The 19749-nt window shown below is 28.5% G+C and overlaps 2 protein-coding genes across 3 annotated transcripts in view; one reads left to right on the plus strand and one right to left on the minus strand.

Moving 5' to 3' along the window:
• LOC107437077 (BTB/POZ domain-containing protein 9) overlaps positions 1-11585 on the plus strand; it is a 147939-nt gene extending 136354 nt beyond the window's left edge. For both annotated transcript variants that reach the window (XM_021144206.2, XM_021144207.3), the window contains exons 8-10: positions 84-342; positions 4878-5056; positions 10567-11585. In XM_021144206.2, the coding sequence (XP_020999865.1) occupies positions 84-342; positions 4878-5056; positions 10567-10750 (622 nt within the window). In that variant the 3' untranslated portion in view covers positions 10751-11585. The remainder of the gene's footprint in view (positions 1-83; positions 343-4877; positions 5057-10566) is intronic.
• A 2472-nt stretch (positions 11586-14057) lies between these two features.
• LOC107437079 (uncharacterized) overlaps positions 14058-19749 on the minus strand; it is a 14552-nt gene continuing 8860 nt past the window's right edge. Inside the window, exons 4-5 of the mRNA XM_016048960.2 lie at positions 16784-16922; positions 14058-14437 (exon numbers count right to left, since the gene is read on the minus strand). Coding sequence (XP_015904446.1) covers positions 14209-14437; positions 16784-16922 — 368 coding nt within the window. The 3' untranslated portion in view covers positions 14058-14208. The remainder of the gene's footprint in view (positions 14438-16783; positions 16923-19749) is intronic.

Genomic DNA, 19749 nt, shown 5'->3' on the forward strand with positions numbered 1-19749 from the left:
CTAGTGTTAATCTCAAATGTCTAGTCTTTAACATATTTGTTAAATTAATAAGCTTAGTAGATAATGTGGTTGATTTTCTACAGATATCGGTTTGCTGCCTTACCCAATAAATTTTCTCATTCTGAAGACAAACGAATTCAGCCTCGGACATCTCTTAAACTTTTCCAAGGATCTCAGTTGTTAAGTGGAGAGAAACTTCACCTACAAAGAATGCTCAATGCCTGGTTTGGAAATTCGAAGCAAATGTGGCGTCTCCTTTACAGAGCATCCACCCACGGTTACACGGCTGAAGCATTTCATTATCACTGTGATGGGCATAGTCCCACATTTGTCATAGCTCTGGTGAGAAATTTGTTATCTTAGTTATTTACAATGGTAGTTGTATTTTTACTCTTTTTTTTATATATATATATGTTTATTGGAATTATTTTTTTTTCTAAATTGCACCAGTGATATTTATGCATTTAACTATCAGTAGTGTAAATACATAGTAAATTTTTTAATTACAGTTAATGCTTGAGTATTTGTAATTTAAAGTAATTGGAATTATTAAAAAATTTTTATTGTTATCTTTCAAGTAAATATTTTACATATGAAACGACAAAAATTTTGTCATTAAATAATAAAAATAGATATGATTTTCCTCTCTTGTGCTTTGTTTCCATTTTGAAATTTCAGTTTTAATTTTTTTTATCTGCAACTTTAATAATCATGATGGACAATTCTTGTAATTTTTTCTCCATTTATCATTTTCTATAGTAGATAAGTGTTGACTACTTTTTTAGATGCAGCATAATTTGTACAAAATAAGAGATTTTTGGCACCTAAATATTCTCATCTGTAATTTGGTGATTTCTCAATTGCTAATAGTCAAGTTTTTACTGTAATTTGTTTAGCTTCCACTCTTTTTCCTAATGATTGTTTATTTTGTAGTTTACCTTTCCTTCAATTATCTGTATTTTAAATTAATTATACATTATTCACTTTTTAAATTGACAAAGTATGTAATTTTTAGAACTAATATACTGTAATCCAACCCCCATATGAATGGTTTACCAACTGAACTGTATGTTCATTATTTGAACTATGATTTACGTAATAATGGAGACTCATGACATGGTGAATATCTGTAATAAATCTAAAGAAAGGAACATCAGCTGAATTTACTTTAAGTTAAACAAAAATGATACAGTTTGTAAATAACAAAATTTCCAAGAAGCCAATGAAGCAGAAAGTGGTGTACATCAAGAAATGTGGTATCCAAAATTGATGCTCCTTACGTATGCGCCATTGTGTTGATTGTAAACTTTAATTGATCTGCAATTAGCCTGGGAAACACAATTGGTTAGTTGAAAAAAAACTACACTAGGTGGCCATTATACTCTGGTCATTGGGGAGCAGCTAGGTCATTGAGTGCTTGGAGCATCACAATACTGTGTGTAATATCAGTTACATTTAATAACTCTGTGCAATATTTAGTGAATGAAATAATGATGCAACAAGTTTTTTGACTACGAAAAAAAATATATTACTTATCTTCATGTATATTTTTGCTTGATTAAATTTTTACAAAATTCTTTCTTATTACATTATTCCCATTAATAAAGATTAATTAAATGCAAAAAAAATTTTTTTTTTTTTTTTTTTTTTTTTGCAAAGAAACCTGTTTCTTACCCAAACTGAGTTAGGAATAGAAACTTGGAAGATTACTTTATTTAAATGAATACATATAACTAGAAAAAAGTAATTGTATGGTTGTAACTTTTTCAACACTATTTAATTATAATGACAATTCATATTCAGAAATTTTTCATATCTTGTTTATTTCCTTGATGATATATGTATGTAAAATACTATTGTCAGAATTTAAAAACCTTATCGATTTAAAAACAATACTTAAATTTTTGTTTAACTACACTTAATAGTTTATTATCAACTTTAATTGCTTCACTTTTATGCATATAATGTAAATTTAACTTAATTTTGGCACTTAAATAACTATTCATTTGTTGTGAATACAAACATTAATTTTTATTTTTTAAAGCAAGCTACATAGATTTGTCTTTGTATTTTGAAAAACTGAATTGGTAATTTTCTTAATTATTTTTTTAAGTATTATGAAATTTTTTTTTTTCAGTTGCGAAAAATTATGTCTGATATTTTGATGAGTGAATTATGTTTCGTGACATTTCTTTGATGCTCTTCTTATCCTTTTACTTTGGTGCAGTTTGTATATAGTTTCCTTTAACAAGCACCTGATCCTTATTGAATTGTTTAAAGAAAAATCAGTTTCATGCATGGAATATCGCATGGAAGTTTAAAATAATGCTAGTTAATATAAGGGATAATCAAATGAAAAGTGAACAGGTTTAATAGCATTAGAAATTATTCAGTAGCATGTAACTGATTAACCAGTTTGCATGAAAGTATTTAATATGAATGTAAAGTTCATCTAAGAAAGATGTGTCCAGAATAGAACAATGTGAAGATTTTCAGATGGTGATTAATCTATTCCTTTGCTCATGTCAAAATGCTGCCAAGATGACAGGAGCTGTAATTCTTTGATTATCTTAAATCTTCATTTACCACAACAATGGATTCATAGGTGATCATAAAATTTTCTTGCACAAGTCATGGTGGATCTGTTATTCATAAAACGCCTGTCAAGAAAACTTACACGTTTGTTTTATCTCAGACATTGTTCAGTATAAACAACAAACATTTCATAATAAATTTCTGCGTCATGGTTCCTTTGGCCACAGAAAATTATATGATTGAGTGTTCTGAGAACATCCGCCTTATAGCACTATTTTGCATTCACTTTAAATGCTTTCATGCAAACTAATCTATCAATTATTTGGAATTCATAGTGCACTTCTCTTACCTTAATTTATAATAGCTGCTGGCTGTAGCTACTGAATTCATGATGTGATCAGACATTTTCAATTTTGATTTAGAAATTTTTTTTAATTACGGATTTTAAGTTTCTTTGGTGCTGTAGTAATTTTTATGACTATTTATTTATATTTTTAACCTTTATGACCTAATGTCATCTTGATATTCTGCACTTTTGCCATTAAATCCAAACCTATGTTTAAAGCTTTAAAAAAATCATATTTAAAAAAGGTGTTAGTTTCTTTAATTTTAGTAAACATCTCTCTTATGCTTGTTGTGTAACTATTTTGTCTTTTCACTTATCCTTAGAATTGTCAGAAAGTAATTGTAAATACTTGCTTATGATCTAACTGTGCATGCTACTTTAACAGTTTTTAAAGCAATTAAAAAGAAATATAATATTTTCTTTTGATTAAAAACAAAAAATAAAGACTAATAAAATGTGGAAATAATGATTTTTCCTATTTAATTGCATATGTTGAAATAAACCTTGATTTTTTTGTTAATTAATTTATTAATAATAATTGTACTGTTTTAGATTATTTAGTTTTAAATTTATTTTTTCTGTATTTTTTATATTTTCTCAGTACTTCAATTTAAATCATACTTGTTTCTTGTGGTATACATTTGGATGCTGTAACCTTCTTTTCAAACATGGCAGTTTCTTTCTTACTGGAAATTCAAGAAATAGTGTATAAAATTATTCATTAAAAAAAAAAAAAGAAATGTTTAAGAATAGGAGTTTAAGAAAGAGTTTAAATTCTACAGAAATTAGAAATAGATTTTTTTTGGTTTATCAGAAGTACTTTGTTAAACCAAGGGCAATCAAAAAAATATATTCAGCTAAAAAGGAATTATCATTATTAGCAACATAGCACATGCGAAGGGAATTTAGATTTATTCTTTTATTTAAAAATTCATGTCATCAAATTTCATGATATTGAGTTTCCACTGTATAACTAAACGTTAATTATAGTCAAAATTGACTGAAATTTTCATTTGTAATTATAGAGTTAAGCTATTCAGTTGTAAAATTTTACAAAACTTACAAATTATGAATGCATGTAAAAGCTTATAGTCCAAAAGATATCTTGTTTTTACAAAGTTCATTAAAAAAATTTAAAAATCTTACAATTAGAAAGGAATTTTATTCATAGAATTATTTGTTTAAACACATAATTTTTTAAATTCAAAACACTTCAAATTTGCGGACTTCAATATGAAGTAATAATTTTATAAAGTTTGGAAAAATGTTTTAATTATATTTTTATAAATAGGAGGACAACAGCGTGGAACATAGAATTACAAGAATATTTGCGGATTTATCAATTTGAAAATGCCTGGCTTATAACTGTATAAATTAGTATTTGATGCTTGTAGCATGTATCTACCCTTTGATGGAAGATTTTTACTTAGCATATTTTTTATACTCTTTCTTTAACTTGTATTAATTTAGGTTAAAATATGTGATAAATTATATTTAGCATTTTGATGATTAATGATTAGGAAATACAACATGGAATACCAGTGTCTTTTTCTCCATTAAAAGTTTCTTTCAAACACAACTCACTTCCAAATAATAATTTTGCAGTTATTTAGATCTAAGAGAAACATTTACTCGACTTTAAAATTTCTTTAATTAACTAAATCAATGTGCGATAAATTTTTGGATGTGAAGGGGGAAAAAATTCAAACTACTTTTTTTTATATATATAATTCCAATACTATAACAAATATTTTTTTTGGTTATTATTAAACTGTTTTTTATTATTAAAGAATTCCAAAATGTATTTTTGTTTGTAATTAGTGCATCAGAAAAGAAATATATGAAAGGAACACTCGTGCGTCCCATCTGCGTCAAAGGGTTAAACTAAAATCGCCATTTTTATCAGTACATAATTTACTGACTTTATCACTCATGACAACCATGTACTTTTTATAGGATATTAATGAAATTAGTGTAATTTAAATTTCTGTTTTAGGGCTCCCATGGAGAATTGTGTGGAGGATTTAGTGATGTTCCTTGGGGTAAAACTAGAGGGCGTGGCCGATATGTTCCATCTGATAAGGCATTCCTTTTCACACTCATCAATAATTCTGATGTTCCTCCAACCAAGTTTGATGTTGTTAAGAAAATGTTTGCTATTGCACATCACCCAGAGTGAGTAAAATTTTTTACATATTTATAATATAACAAAATCTCTCCCTTGAATGGTTCCAAACATTAAAAATACTAAAAATTTCCAACATGAGTAGTGTTCTGAAAAAGTATGAAATTTTTTATTCCGTTTTTTATGTTTAGTGCACTTATTATTAAAATGTCTGTAATTTTTACTTGTAAATTATGAATTTTTTGTTTTCAATATTTCTCAATCAAAATAATTAAGTTAAAGGAGGGCAATAGTGATATTAAATTACGGAATTTGTGTCTAAAGAATTTATCATTCTGTCATTCAATAAGAATGTTATTAAAATATGTTAGACCGGCTTTAATAAACTTTACATTAGTGCCCAAGGAAAGTTTGAAAAAAAAATTCTTTTTACTTAAGTAATGTATGCTTGGGAACTTAATAAGTATTACCAATGAAATAAATTTTATTCAGATGTTTAACTAAGTCGTTAAGATGATCAACAATCAGGACATTAAAGTTCTTTTTTAATTTACAAGAAATCCAACGTTTTCAAAGTTCTTCATCAATAAAAAATAGTTTGCTAGTCTCCCTTTTCTGTCTTATTATTCTACCAATATTTAGCTTAATAGGTGTATATTTATGTTGAGAATGGTGGTAATGTTAGATAACTTAAAGATTGGCTCATTTGCTAGGCAAAAATTATTTTGCTTGATAACATTGCAATTTGCTCTTTTTTTTAAACTTGCAACTATTATGCAATATATTAGAGATCACATTTTGTATCATAACTGGATATTTAAGTCTCCGTATTTTCCATTTTTATTACTTTATTTGTACTCTTTATTCTTTGTTCTGTGTTTATGTTTAACCACTAGTTTTAATCAACTTTTTATAAATGCCATAAGAAAATGCTTCTGTACATTTATAATTTTTTTGCTTGTTGTAATTTTTTTGTTAATTTTGTTATAATTTTCTTGCTAATTGTTTTGCTAATTTAATAAGCTTGCAAGACAGAAATGACTAGGACAGCATTATGAAAAAAATAACAGAATTGATAGATTTCCATTTAAAAAAAAAAACTTTTTATTTAAGAATTTTATCTGAACTAAAGGGAAAAAAATGTTTGGGTATTTAATAATTATAAAAATACACATTTTTATAAAACTTTATCTATTATATCTTAAGTTACCAGAAAAATCTTATTGTTAAAAATGCTTAAAATTCGATGTTTTTGATTAGGTTAAGTAATTTATTTCTTTGAATATTATTAAAATTTTGCTGTCAGTAATAACAATTTAATTTTCGGTAAAAAATGCATACTACTTTTTAAGTAGTGAAACTGAAGCAGTAAGATATTACGTGATTGATTAAAAAAATATATAAAAAGTAAATAACAGTCGACAATGGGTAGCAATTGATGATTTTTTAACAACAGATCTATCTATCATGTTCCTTAAGTCCGCATCTAATTTAGTTTATTTATAGGAGGAAAATGAATTTATATTCAAATTGATGATGAAACTGTTAAAGTTTGATTTGGAGAGATTGGTGGAATCAATAACAGAAGGAAAACTGTGTTCTAATTGATTGCTTTACGGTTACTCAGCTCATAATTGAGTCGAGCTATTTAAACAAGTGCATGTAAGGCAGCTAACTTTTGGTTGTGAGGATGGAATGAAACCGCAAATGGTTTTCAATAAACAGTAGTGAGAAATTTATCGCAGTAATGAGTAATAAAAACATCTCAAGGAAGTAAATATTTATTATTTTTCTGTTCAAACGCAAATTGTATGCAACGAACTATTGAATTCATAATATTGAAAATATGATCAATGTTAGCATTATCCATTAATGGAAAGCAATTGTGACATATGCTTTATAAAAAAGGAATTTTAATAAATCAAAGAGTTTCACTTCGAAGCTGTGCATATAAAGGCAACTATTTAGCCATCAATCATTCAATAAAATATACTTTTAAAGGTGAAAGTGGACTGTTCTAAACAAATGTAAGATTTACTATTTCGTCAATTTCAACTTGGCTGAAGTGGCATTCTTGTAATCTTTTTTTAAGGCTATTAAGGGCATAGTGGATAATTATTGTGATTAGTGAATAAGGATTTTACATAGAAATAAGATCCTTTTGTTATCATTAGGTTTGAACGTATGAAGCTCGTTAACAAAATCATACAAGTTTCTGGCAGTAAATGAAGTCATACTGGATGTTTGGACGAAATTGAAACCAGATACTTAGCTAATTTATAAGAAATTGTGCCAATATTAAAAACAATATATCTAAAAGGAAATTTTAGATAAAGCATAATAACCTAGAGCATAGTGTGGATTAGTTGGTGTAAGAAAATATTTTCAATATTAGGAATAATTACTGAAGTTTTAACAGCAGATTTTATTTTATTCAAAATCATTAACACTTGGATCTTTAGATAATAATATATATAGACCTTTATTTAATTTTTGAGATTCGTCTAGATATTTATCTCTGTCTAGCACTACAATTCCCCCTCCCCCACCCTGTATCGGATTTGGTAATAATAATATCTGCGTTTGACATCAAAGATTTTAATTCAGTCTCTTTCAATAGTTATTTAATAAATATTTATCTTTCAATAAGAGCAATCATCTTAGGTATTGAGGGTTGGGAGGGTAGACTAAGGTTGTTATTTAATATAGGCGCATTGAGTTAATTATTATTTAGCATAACGCAATAGAGATTGACATTAGAATTTTAGTTAACAGGTTGGTGGTTAAGAAATAGCTCCAGGAGAATTTTTAGAATTGAGAAATTTATTTGATTTCTTTTTAAGAATTAATTTATGTTTTGAGTAGCAAATTTAGAGTAATTATGAATGTTTAGACTCTAAACACATAAATTAATTCTCTTACACCTACTAATTCCCACGGTGCTTTAGGTTTAATGCTTTACTTAAAATTCATAAGGGTGACACTCTTTTCAGACAGATTGTTTCGAATATTGTGACCACTTCCTATATATAAGCTAAGCATCATGTTTCAAATTTGTTGCCACATATTCTTATTAATTCATTTACTGTCAGAAACTTGTATAATTTTTGTTAATGAGCTTCATACGTTCACAAACCTAATAATAAGAAAATTATCTCTTTATTTAAAATCTTTGTTCACTAATGTTCCCCTTAATTGCTTTAAAAAAAGATTATAAGAATTCCACTTCAGCCAAGTTGAAATTGATGAACTAGTAAATCTTACTCGTGTTTGTTTAGAACAGCCCACCTTCACTTTTAATGGTAAATTTTATCAAATGATCGATGGCTTAGCTATGGGTAATCCTCTCTGCACTTTCTTAAGTGACCTCTAAATGCACTACTTTATTAAAATTCCATTTTTATAAGTAATATCTCTCAATTGTTTGCATAGATTGACAATGCTAACATTGATCATGTTATCATGGATCCTTTTATACAATTTATGTTTGAGCAGGAAAATAATAAGTATATACCTTTCTTAGACGTTCTTATTAATCGTAATTTCTCACTAATCTGTATTGAAAACCATTTGCAGTTTCACTCTCTTCTCATATTCCATCCTCCCAACCAGCTAACTTACCCACACTTGTTTACCGTGCTTCTAAAATTAGCTCAAGTAGTTATCTCTTCAATGATGAACAAAATTCCCTTAAAGTTATATGGTGGATTTCTTTCTAATATTATTGATTCTACCTATAGAAAATTAATCTCACAGTCTACCAAACTCTCCAAATCAAACTTTAGCAATTTGATTGTTTTCCCTATTATCTGAAAATCAGTTCTTAAATTGATTTGATGTGGCTCTTGCACAGATTTTGAAAAAAAATTAGTTAAATTCACTCCCACCTGTAAGTAGATTAAATTTCACAAATATTTAAGAGCTAGGGTATTTATCAAACTAAATGTACCTTTAAACTTCGACTTAAAGAACACAAAAAATGAGTCCAAAATCAGGACATTAACCAAAAGTTTCTCACTCTACACATTTAAAATTCAAATCACTCATTCAACACTGCTTCTTATTTTCAAAATTGTATTTTTTGGGGTTAATCTATATTTTGAAAAATTCTATTAATTTAGTTAACGACCTTTCAAGTTTCCCAGTGTTTTTTCTAATCTATGGAGGTCTATTTGAATTTAATCTGTTGCACCCTAGGTTTTCTGCTATATCCCCTGCTGTAATAAGAAAGTTTTGTGAGCAGGCTTTATGTAAAAAGTTAATTTTCAAAAACTCAGAATTTTTTACTAAAGAAAAATACACACTGTACTCTTCTCTTTCAAATATATTGCCTATTAAGATAGCTCCTCAATTACTATGAATGGTCTATAGTATTTCTTTGTTTTATTTTTCAAAGTTGTAATAGGAAGAGTACCTATATTAAATTTTCTACCATTGAGTTTCTCCTTCAGGATCAAAAACTGCCAGAAATCACATGGGGTGAGATCTGGACTTAGAGGGGAATTAACTGTACCGTTAATTAACTGTTTCTAAAACTGTTTTACCTAAACGTTTGCAAAATTTTATGGCAAAGTGAATTTCTTTTTAACTCAGTTTCAATAGAAGGCAAATAAAAACAATTTTTTGTGCAACCCCAAACTGTGGAAAATAAAATTGTCTACTCCATTTTTAAATGTTTAGTTAGCAATGTAAAAAAGAGGCCTACAGTTTTGTTATTTAGTTTTGCCATGTTGCCACTACATAAAAAATAACACTCAGTTATCAAAATATATGGAAAGTTGGCTAGTACATGCATAATCTGGGAACATTATTTTATTTTCATTTTGTTTTCTGCAATATTATTAGTATTCATAAAAAAGCAATTTATTTTATGCTTATAAACTTTATTTAAAAAACAACTAACTGCACACACATATTTAAAGGGACTTTTCTGTATAGCCATAGTAACAGAGAGCATGCTAATCTGGAAGAGTTCTTATGATAGCAGGACGAGAGCAGTTATAAATTATTTAGAAAAAAAAAATAACAATACTCTCAAATGAATAGGAATGAAAGTATTTACCTGAAAATCCTTCATCTTAGTTTTAAAAAGCTATACAGCAGGCTGTTGGTCGATCTGTATGTTCGACTATTACCTGGCCATGTCCTTAGCTCCGAGTCATATCGTATCCGATAAATCAGTGCAAGCTCACCAGGGCTGGAGCTGAGTAACAAGAACAAATCTTAGTTGAAGCTGGTTGATTTTTTAAGATCTCAGATTTGAGGCTCACTATTCAACCTTCTGTCTTCAATAGTATTGCGAGAAGGTTCAAAATCATGGAAACTTGGAAGTTTTCTAGCACCAACTAGTGTGCTTCAACCAAATGATGCCTAAACCAGAACGCTGATTTCATTTTTGCTGTTATCTTAAATGAAATTAATCACTCTAATACGCAGGCTACAAAATTTAGTTAAAATTTCATAAAAGACCAATGTTTTAGTTTTTTTTTATTCCACATGTTTACGTTGTAAATATTAATTATTTTTAAGGCATTGATTACCAAAACAATATTTATTCCAGTTATGGTCCTATATTTGGTGCTGGGGCTGACTTCTGCATTTCACATAATTGTAATGCAAATCTGGAAAGTTACTCCAACTTGCCGCATTCTTATGACGGAGAAAATGCTTCCTGCACTCTGCTGATGGGCGACTACAACTTCACGGTCATCGATTATGAAGTGTTCACAACTCTTGGAAAATAATGTCTTTTTATTTGTTTGAAAACGAGGGAATCTCAGATGGATTTTACATCTCTCTCTTATATTTCTATAGGTTGTACCTTTTTGAGCTATTTTAATTGTTTTACTCTTGCATGATAATTCATATTTAATGAGCAGTTGCATCATGTTGAGAGATATTATTTTTTAACTTTAGAACAACAATTACATTAAAATAGATTGAAACTATGTATTTTTTTATCATCTTGTTGTGATTATAATATATGTGTTGGTCAGTTTTTAATATGCTGTTTACAATAAAATATATCAAAACATCAAAATACATATCTAAAAAACTAAAGTTTTCGTTCTGTTTGTTGACTTGCTTCGTTTTAAGAGTTATATCTATTCAAAAATATGTCATTTTTATACCTATTTAAAAAGTCTTAAAATTTAAAAATTTGATGTCAGGTAGTATACCAACTAGAATGCTATTCAAACTTAAATTTTTTTCGTTGTTTTTATGATTTAAGTAATTAAAGTCTAAACACTGTATATTATTTCAAATGTTTTAAGTGTGCTGAAACTTTTTCTGTTTTTTATCCCTTTATTATTACTTTCTATCGAAAAATTATTACAATTTTGATAGCCAACCATTTCAACTACTTATATTATGTATTACTGTTGTAATAGAGATAGATTATGTGGACCATATGAATTTGGTTATGGTTTTAAAGTGCCTTTACTCTCTTGTGATATATTTACTGTGTAATGTGTCTTTGAACTTTTATTTTTATATGGGACTTTTATACATTGCTATTTTTATACAGATTGTTACTTTTTTATGCACATACAATAAAAAAGTTGTTTTTTTCCCCTACGTATTGGAGTTTTTATACAATTTTATGAGAGACCCAAGTTATGATAAATTGGAACAAAGTTATTACTACAGATTTGAAACATTACAACTAGGAATAAAAAGATTACAAAAGCATTTTTCTAATCAATAAATTATGCGGGTATGTAATGAGTGTTTAATTTTATTGAAGAAACGTTGCACCACATAGTGAATTTAGGTTTACTTTTATATCTTCGCTATGTGGAAACCTAACTCGAAAAACAAAAAAACTCTTGTGTCAACTATTGTACTATACTACGCTGCAAAACCTGTATCCCATGGCCTCCAAAGCCTTTTAACTTGGCCCCTGAATTGTCGAAAATATTAATAAAAATATAAAAGTTAAAGAGTAACAGAAAATTATTGATCTAGTTTACAGAATTTATCGAAGTATGAGAATGTGACTCTTTCAGTTTCATTATGAAAGTTCTATTTATGCAAAGGGTTCATAGTTTGCAGTTTAATGTAATTATGTATGAATTTGAAGGGCGGGATAGCCTGGTAGGTAGGACATGGGGCCATAATAGTCTTCTGCCATAATTTTTCTGCAAGATTCAGAAGGTGAATGTGTGAATTGACATTAAACAAAAAAATGTATCATAAATGAATTATTACAATTTTATTTAATGAAATTGATAATAATGTAAATTGACTTTTTATATCATTATCAATTTCACTAAATGAAATTAAACGAAAAAGTATTTTTTAAAATCACGTTATTTTGAACACAATTAATTAAATTCTGCGAATAAAAATACCCCTTTTTATAAAAGTTATTTTTTCATATATTTGCTATTATTTATTAAATTTTTATGTTAAGTTTATTAATTCATAAGTAATAAATGCAAGAAAAGTAAATTTTCATTAGTACTATTTATTTTCGGGGACCTGTAAAAATCCTTTCTCCATAGTACCTACTTTTTTACATTAAGTACTTATCACAACTAAATTAAGTGTGAGTTAATAACAACAAGCTGTAAACTCACAATACAAATAAGCTGTTGTAAACTCACAACTAAATTGTTGTGAGTTTACAACAGCTACTCATGATTGTTTGGTCAAGTTTATCTTATCTATCGCCAGCTATCTCCATGCTTATTCTGAAAAAGGTGCAAAATGTCAATATTGAGAAAAGCCGCAATTCTGTGAAAATAAATTGCGTTTGTGATCTAATTTTTTAATATTTAAAAACTTACTCTAATGCTGTATTATCTCGGCTAATAAATATTTGAAAAAATTGAAAATAAGACAGTGATTTTGATAATTTTTATCGAAGTGGAAAAATGTTATCATTTTTCCAAATGTCGCCGATTTTTTAAAAACTTTGATAATATTTATGTTATTTCTCCATTCAAAAGCCGTTCTTCTTTTAAGATGATTGTTTTGCTTCAACTGTAAGACACATAATCTGTGATTTCTTTATTTTCCTTGGCCAAAGAACTTCGAAAAACCATTGGTGTCAATAGTAGTTTGGTGACTTTTTATGACTCTTCAAAGGGGAATAGTGCTTTTTCATTCTAAATTTTAAAGGTTTGTGGGTAAAATATTTTAATTATATCAAACTTTAATATTAGAAATATGTTATGCCTAGTGTTCATTTTTTTATTTTTGGAATTAATTGTTTTTTGCTTTTACACAATTATTAAAAACTAGTGTTTTTTTTTTTCTCAAAAGAGAGAAAATACTCTTCAGTAAACTTAGTGTTTCAGAAAGAGGTTAAAATTTAATGATTTATCAGTATTAGGTAGACTTTATTTAGGTAATTTATTTTTCAGAAAAGAAATTAAAAAATCGAAAAATTTGTGATTTAAATTATAAAATTTCATTTAAATAGCACCAATTTCGTTTTTTTATGATAAAAAATTTTAGTATGTGTATTTTAACTGACTGTGAATTCTTTGCTGCAGTCTGTTTAATAGAAGCTCTTTCTTTTAAGCAAATCATATTTTATTAGCTTACAAAAGCCTTTTTTAAAATTTATTGCATATTTTCCTATATCTTTAATGGTGATTATGTCCCTTTTTTAATGGTGATCCCTATCTTTAATGGTGATGAGAAGCCCTTAAGACGCTTGTTTTTGATTTTCGTTTTCCAAAAGCCATTAAAGGTGATTTTTTGTTAGGTGTTTTTAAAAAGTGCGGAAATTTCCTTTTCCAAAATAAGATTTTTTTTCTTTACCATGTAGATTTTCGTCACAAATTACGCAAAAAGCGCGGTTTTCAAGGTATTCCTTTTAACGTTTCACAATTCATTCACCCAAAATCCTTTTCTGTGTACCATCGGGCGGTAAAATATGAGAGTGCAAATTATTCAACAAGTTTAATTAAAATTATATTTATATATTACAGGTCTGTAAGTGTTTAAACTGAGCTGGAATCGGTGAGAAGGAATCTTGCACTGTCATGCTGCTGTATTTTTTCACAAATACATTTTAAAATAATATTCAAAAAACACTTTGACAACTATGCAAGTAGTTTATTTCTTTTTTTAAAAGAATCATGCATTTAATTTTCTCATTATGAATATTGAATTAATACTTAGTTTGAACCAAGAATATCCTCTTTTATTTTTTTAACAAAACGCTTCATTTTAGTGTGTAAAGAAATTATTTTTTTCTCAAGTCAAATGCTAGTGAGAAAATGTTTCGCTTTTCCGTTTCTTGCTCCAAGAAGTTTAGATAAGTTGATTTGAGTTCCTCTACATCTTCCAATGTGCAGATTGCGTATTTTAACAGTTTCGTTCTCTTTACGAACTCAACAGCTGTTGCGCGGGCCTCTTCACCGCAATCCTGGAGAATCTCTCCGGTGGTGCAAGCAAATACGTGCGCTGTTAACCTGAAAAGGATGGTTCCTTTTTATATTTAGATTTTAAATCAATGCCCACTTCTAATAACTAACGTTAAATCATTGCTTTGTTCTCCTTATAGGGAGCTATTACTTGTGCAAAGATGTGAAAAACTGCATAATTTGCAATTGTTCGCTTAATAGCGGAATATTCCAGGGGTATTTTGTTTTCCGGGTGTACCCTAAATTTCCGGATTTTCGTACCATCCTTCCAATGCTAAAAACTAAAAATACTGCATATGATTTTTTTCGAGAAACTCAAGACCGTTTGTTAGCGGACTGTAAATCAAGAACTTATAATCCGAAAAATTATTCCCGGAGTTTCGCAATCTTAAATGTAAATTTTGATGCTTTTGCTAAATCTAATTAACGAGAAGTTTGCATACTTGATTCTTCCTCCATCTGGCGGATTTTCGCCATTTTGAATATTTGGAACTGCGCTATGGAAACGGCTAGTATCGCGATTCATAATCACGCGATTTTAATATTGAACATTGATTTTAATATTTACCTGATTAAAAGTTACACGTTGCGATTCGTATTCACACGAATTGAAAATCCAATCTAGTGATTTGTATTTACGCGTTTTTAAAATCAATATTTCGTTTCGTATTCACGCGTTTTTAAAATCCAATATTGCGATTCGTATTCACGCGTTTTTAAAATCCAATATTGCGATTCGTATTCACGTTTTTTTTAAATACAATATTGGGATTCGTATTCACTGGTTTGTAATATATAACATCGATTTTTGTATTTATTCGTAACTTAAAAGCAACGCATTACTATTCGTATTCACTTGATCTAAAAGTCATGCATTGCGATTCGTATTCACGCAAGTTAAAAGTTCTATATTTTTTAAGTTATTTTTGTGTTTTTTAAAAATCATAATTCATATTCACGTGATTTTTAGATCCAATATCGCGATTCATATTCACTAGACTTAAAAATCCCACATCTTGATTTTTGTAAAAGCAAATTCTTTTTTAATTAGTTACGATAAACGTATTCATTATTGGTAGGTAACTTAAGTGTAAAAAAGTTCAAAAAATTATCTCAGTTCAAAAAATTATGTTAAACATAAAGCATATACGGTATATAAATGGATATAGAGTTTTCGCACATCAAATTTTCAGGGTTTTTCACTTTGTGTAACAATTACCCCTGATATCCGCAAAACATTATAAACATGATAAACTTGTATTACCAGATAAACTTGTTTTAAAGGTTTTTTTTCCCCATTTAACTTAATCTTTGTTTTCAATTTTATGCGGACCCAAGTTTCATATACCAGTATTAAATTTCATGAAAACTGCTCAAGTTTTTGATCCAAAAAAGTGGTAAACTTACATAAATATGACGACTGTATTCTAAAATATAACAGGAATTTAGCTATCGAACTTAAGTTTGGTGCGCATAAATAATGTTTTAAGTTGGGCTTAATCAGATTCTGGAATTCAAAAGTTATCTCTGAAAGATTTCCAGATCTTAAAGAGAAGCAAGGTAAGTGCCTCTCTGTGTTGTCTAAATCAGTGCACTGTAAATGGTCAAATTTTTAAAACCAGATTTTAAAAAGTTTGAAAGACGACTGTTCACTTTAAAAATTATTAATTGTTGCGAAACTTTTTGGAGATAAAAAGTGTATTTTTTAAATTGAGTTTTTTTTCCTATTGTTTCAGTTTTTTCTAGATTATCCCTAACCAGTTTACATAATTTTAAAAATATTATAGCATAGTTTGCTGGGCGCAATCATTTAAAAAAAAAAAAAAAAAGTATGCGAGTTTTGTATACATTTTTATTAATGATGAATTTAATAAATTTTTGGTTTAGTGTAACAAAACTTTGCAATTCAGAGAGCAACTTGGATTTAATAAGGAAAATGTTTTGTTGAAAATTCATAAAATTTTTGGAAATTATTTATTGAAGAATAGAAGTCAGTAAACCATTGAATAGATTTTTTTTGTGCCGTGATGATTCAGGGGATAGAGCGTTCACCTCCCTATGAGGTGAACCGAGTTCACATCTCAGTGATAACTGGTTAATACGAATTCCGCACCCGGCTTGCACCAACCACAGTGCTGACGTAAAAATGTCCTCAAATTGTAGACGAATTATGGGTTTGAGCCCCCTTGCCGTCAGACAAACCCGGGGAGGTTTTCGTGGTTTTCCTCTCCATGTAACGCAAATGAGAGTTAGTTTCATCAAAAAGTCCCCCACGAAGACAATATTTATTTTGGGTGTGCGTAGATAATCCTTCAATAGACTATTATTTATGGTTTTGCAAGATTATTTTTTGCTTAATTTATATTTTATGAATAAAAAGTAATCTGTACTCACATGCATGCACTTTGTTCAGCTGTCAGAGTATGCTCATTTTTATAAGCAGTAGTGAGAGCTGAAGCTTCTGTATAACATAATGCTTGAGTCAGATAGCTCATAGACACCTCCTTTATACAGACTATATTTTCAGCATAAGCTACAATTAAAAAAAAAATACTATTACTATTGATCGAATAGTACATTTGCGCACATTTGTCTTAAGTCAATTAAATGTTATTATTTTAAAATAGATTCGGAAAAAAATTAATAAAAATTTGTCTAAATTGGATGATAAATAATGTTATTTAAGTTGAAAACAATTGAAAGGAAGCAAAATTAGTTTTTACAGGTTTTTCAATTTTTGCCAATAAGGTTTCACAATTTAGTATATTTTTTAAATATTTTATTTGAAATATTCATAAAAAAGAATCAATTTTGTTTTCAAATCATAAACCACAGTAGTTTTTAAATTTTTTTTAAAACTTTATTTTGATTTTTAACCATAGTCCATTTTGTCTCCTATTTTTTAGATAATCTATTATATCATATTTTGACAATAAATAAAGAGATTATAGAAGAAAATTTTAAGTGACATTTTTAAAAATTTAGGCTGTTTTGGGAAACGTAGACTGGTTTATTTGCACCGTATTAGTTTATTACCAATTTCGGTCTACTGTTATTTTATTTATTTCCTACATTTTAGCTTATTGTTAGTTATTAGCTATTGTTTGGCCTATTTATTGCCTATTTTGGAGATCTCAGTGAATGATGGCAGTGACAACCTAAGTGTTTTTTGTTTTGAAAAATATTCTAAAATTGAATTTCTGGCTACAAATAGTAACATGTAAGTTACATGCATTATATTCTTAAATTGTCATTTAAAATAAAAACGCCCGCTACTTTTTCACTGAAATTCAAGTATTTCAAAATTTCCCATGGAGTTTACACGTGCACCTGGTCTTACTCCACTAGTCGGATAAAATCGGGTACCGGGCAAGTTTTGTCATTTTTTTTTCCGTGGATAAGTTGAGCGATGCTTACAAAAGAAACTGAAATTACCATATCTAAAAATCGTAAGCACTGAATCTGTTTTGAGTGTTCAGCTTAACGTTACATTTTGTTTTGATGAACAAAAATTATAAGACTTAGAAACTTGAAGTAACCAAAGAGTGTAGAAAAATGTACGGGGACAATGGAATAAGAAAATTCAGCACTCGGTTGTTAATTCAATTGTTATTAACTATTAAACTTGTAGGAAAGAAGATATGCGGGCAGCAGGAATCAACTACAGATTTGAAATTTAACATGCTTCAAGGGCCATTTTTATTTATGGACCTGACTCGAGATTTTTTGTAAAATTTAAATTTATTCGAAAGTTAATACAATTTTAAGAGCTTCCGTTTACAAATTTTTCTCACTTTTCTTACGTTACATTTTATTTTATTGCGCAAAAACTAAAAGACGTAGAGACTTGAAATTATGAAGGTGTGTAGAAAAATATACTAAGAGTTCGATGGAAATAAAAAAAATTCGATTGTTAGTTCAAGAATTATCAACTGTTAAACTTGAATTAAGTAAAACCAACTGATCGAAATGGCAAAATGGTTGTTGTCTAATTTTTTTTGGAAAAGCAACTTTCTTGAGTTTTCACCTTGGACATCTTTAACTGTTAATCCTGAACTGCTGGGTACACAACTTCGCTGACATATTTGAATGCAGCTCAGTCACATTACGTGTAAATTCTTTTGATGACTGAATAGACATTGAACAGCCAATCGAGATCAATATTAACATATTCAGATTGGTACAATGGTGTTTGAAGGAGATTGTAAGCTGCATCATTGCTCTTCGGTAGGGTTCAATTCTCTCAATCACTTTGGTACTTCAGTGAGGGACGGGCTTCATGCTTGCGTTTGTGAACGGAATCCTTTCGTTTTCCCGTTTGTGTGTTACGCTTAAAGGTATTCCCGTCTGCGTATTGACAAAACATACCGTAGATTGTAAAGGGGTTGGCGAAAATATCTATCGGCGTTGAAGGAGCGTTTCGCAAATCGCCAAACAGCTGTGTGCTTATGTTTTTGTTTTGTTTTCGGTATCACGTATCTATCATTCACCAAGTTATATATGGGTGTCACATTTCAAAATTTCAAATAAGCTGATCTTCATTAGATTCTTCTGCATTAAATGAAATATAAAGCGTATTTTTTTGTTATAGCTCCGACATAATCGTTTGTATTTGTTAACATAATTGTGTTTATTAGCCATATTACGTCTATCATAGATATCTTTAAGACGTCTATACTTGTTGAGGATTTATAATACCAGATGGAGCTGAGCACAAACAATTTTTTTTATTATTTTTTTTCTGCACTTCTTAAGTTTCAGTTTAGATTTAACCTACTGAACCACAGTGGAATAAAATAATTTGAATCATTTCAATTTGTGTAATTATTGTTGAATTCGAGTTATGGTGCTACACCGGCCGAAAAATAGGCCACCTGCATGAAATATGAGTTAACATTTGTTTTGTTTTGGTCTCCCTTAAGTCGGTAATTTATTTTGATATTTTATTGTATTAATTGTATTGTATTTATTATAGTAACGTGCGAGCTGTTTATAATGGATGATTTTGAAAAATTAAAGTCCAAACGGGTTGTAATCAGACAGCTGATTACAAAATTAATAAATAAAATTGACAAATTGTTATTAGAAATACTTCCTGATGAGACCTTGTATGATTCACTAAATCAGTTAGTTGAAAAAAACGGAACTTTAAAGGATCTTGATTTGAAAATTGAAAATTATTTTGATAAAAGCGATGAATTAGAGAGTGAAATTATACAAAGTCAAGAGTATCAAGATCGAGTAGTGGCTTATAAAGGCAAAATTGAAAGATATTTACTGAAATGCCAGACTACAAGACAGGAAGTAACGATTAATAGTGGTAACAATAATTTACAAGAAAATATAACTTATGGAAATAT

The sequence above is a fragment of the Parasteatoda tepidariorum genome, chromosome 1, assembly GCF_043381705.1.
Source record: "Parasteatoda tepidariorum isolate YZ-2023 chromosome 1, CAS_Ptep_4.0, whole genome shotgun sequence".
NCBI classification, from domain to species: domain Eukaryota; kingdom Metazoa; phylum Arthropoda; class Arachnida; order Araneae; family Theridiidae; genus Parasteatoda; species Parasteatoda tepidariorum.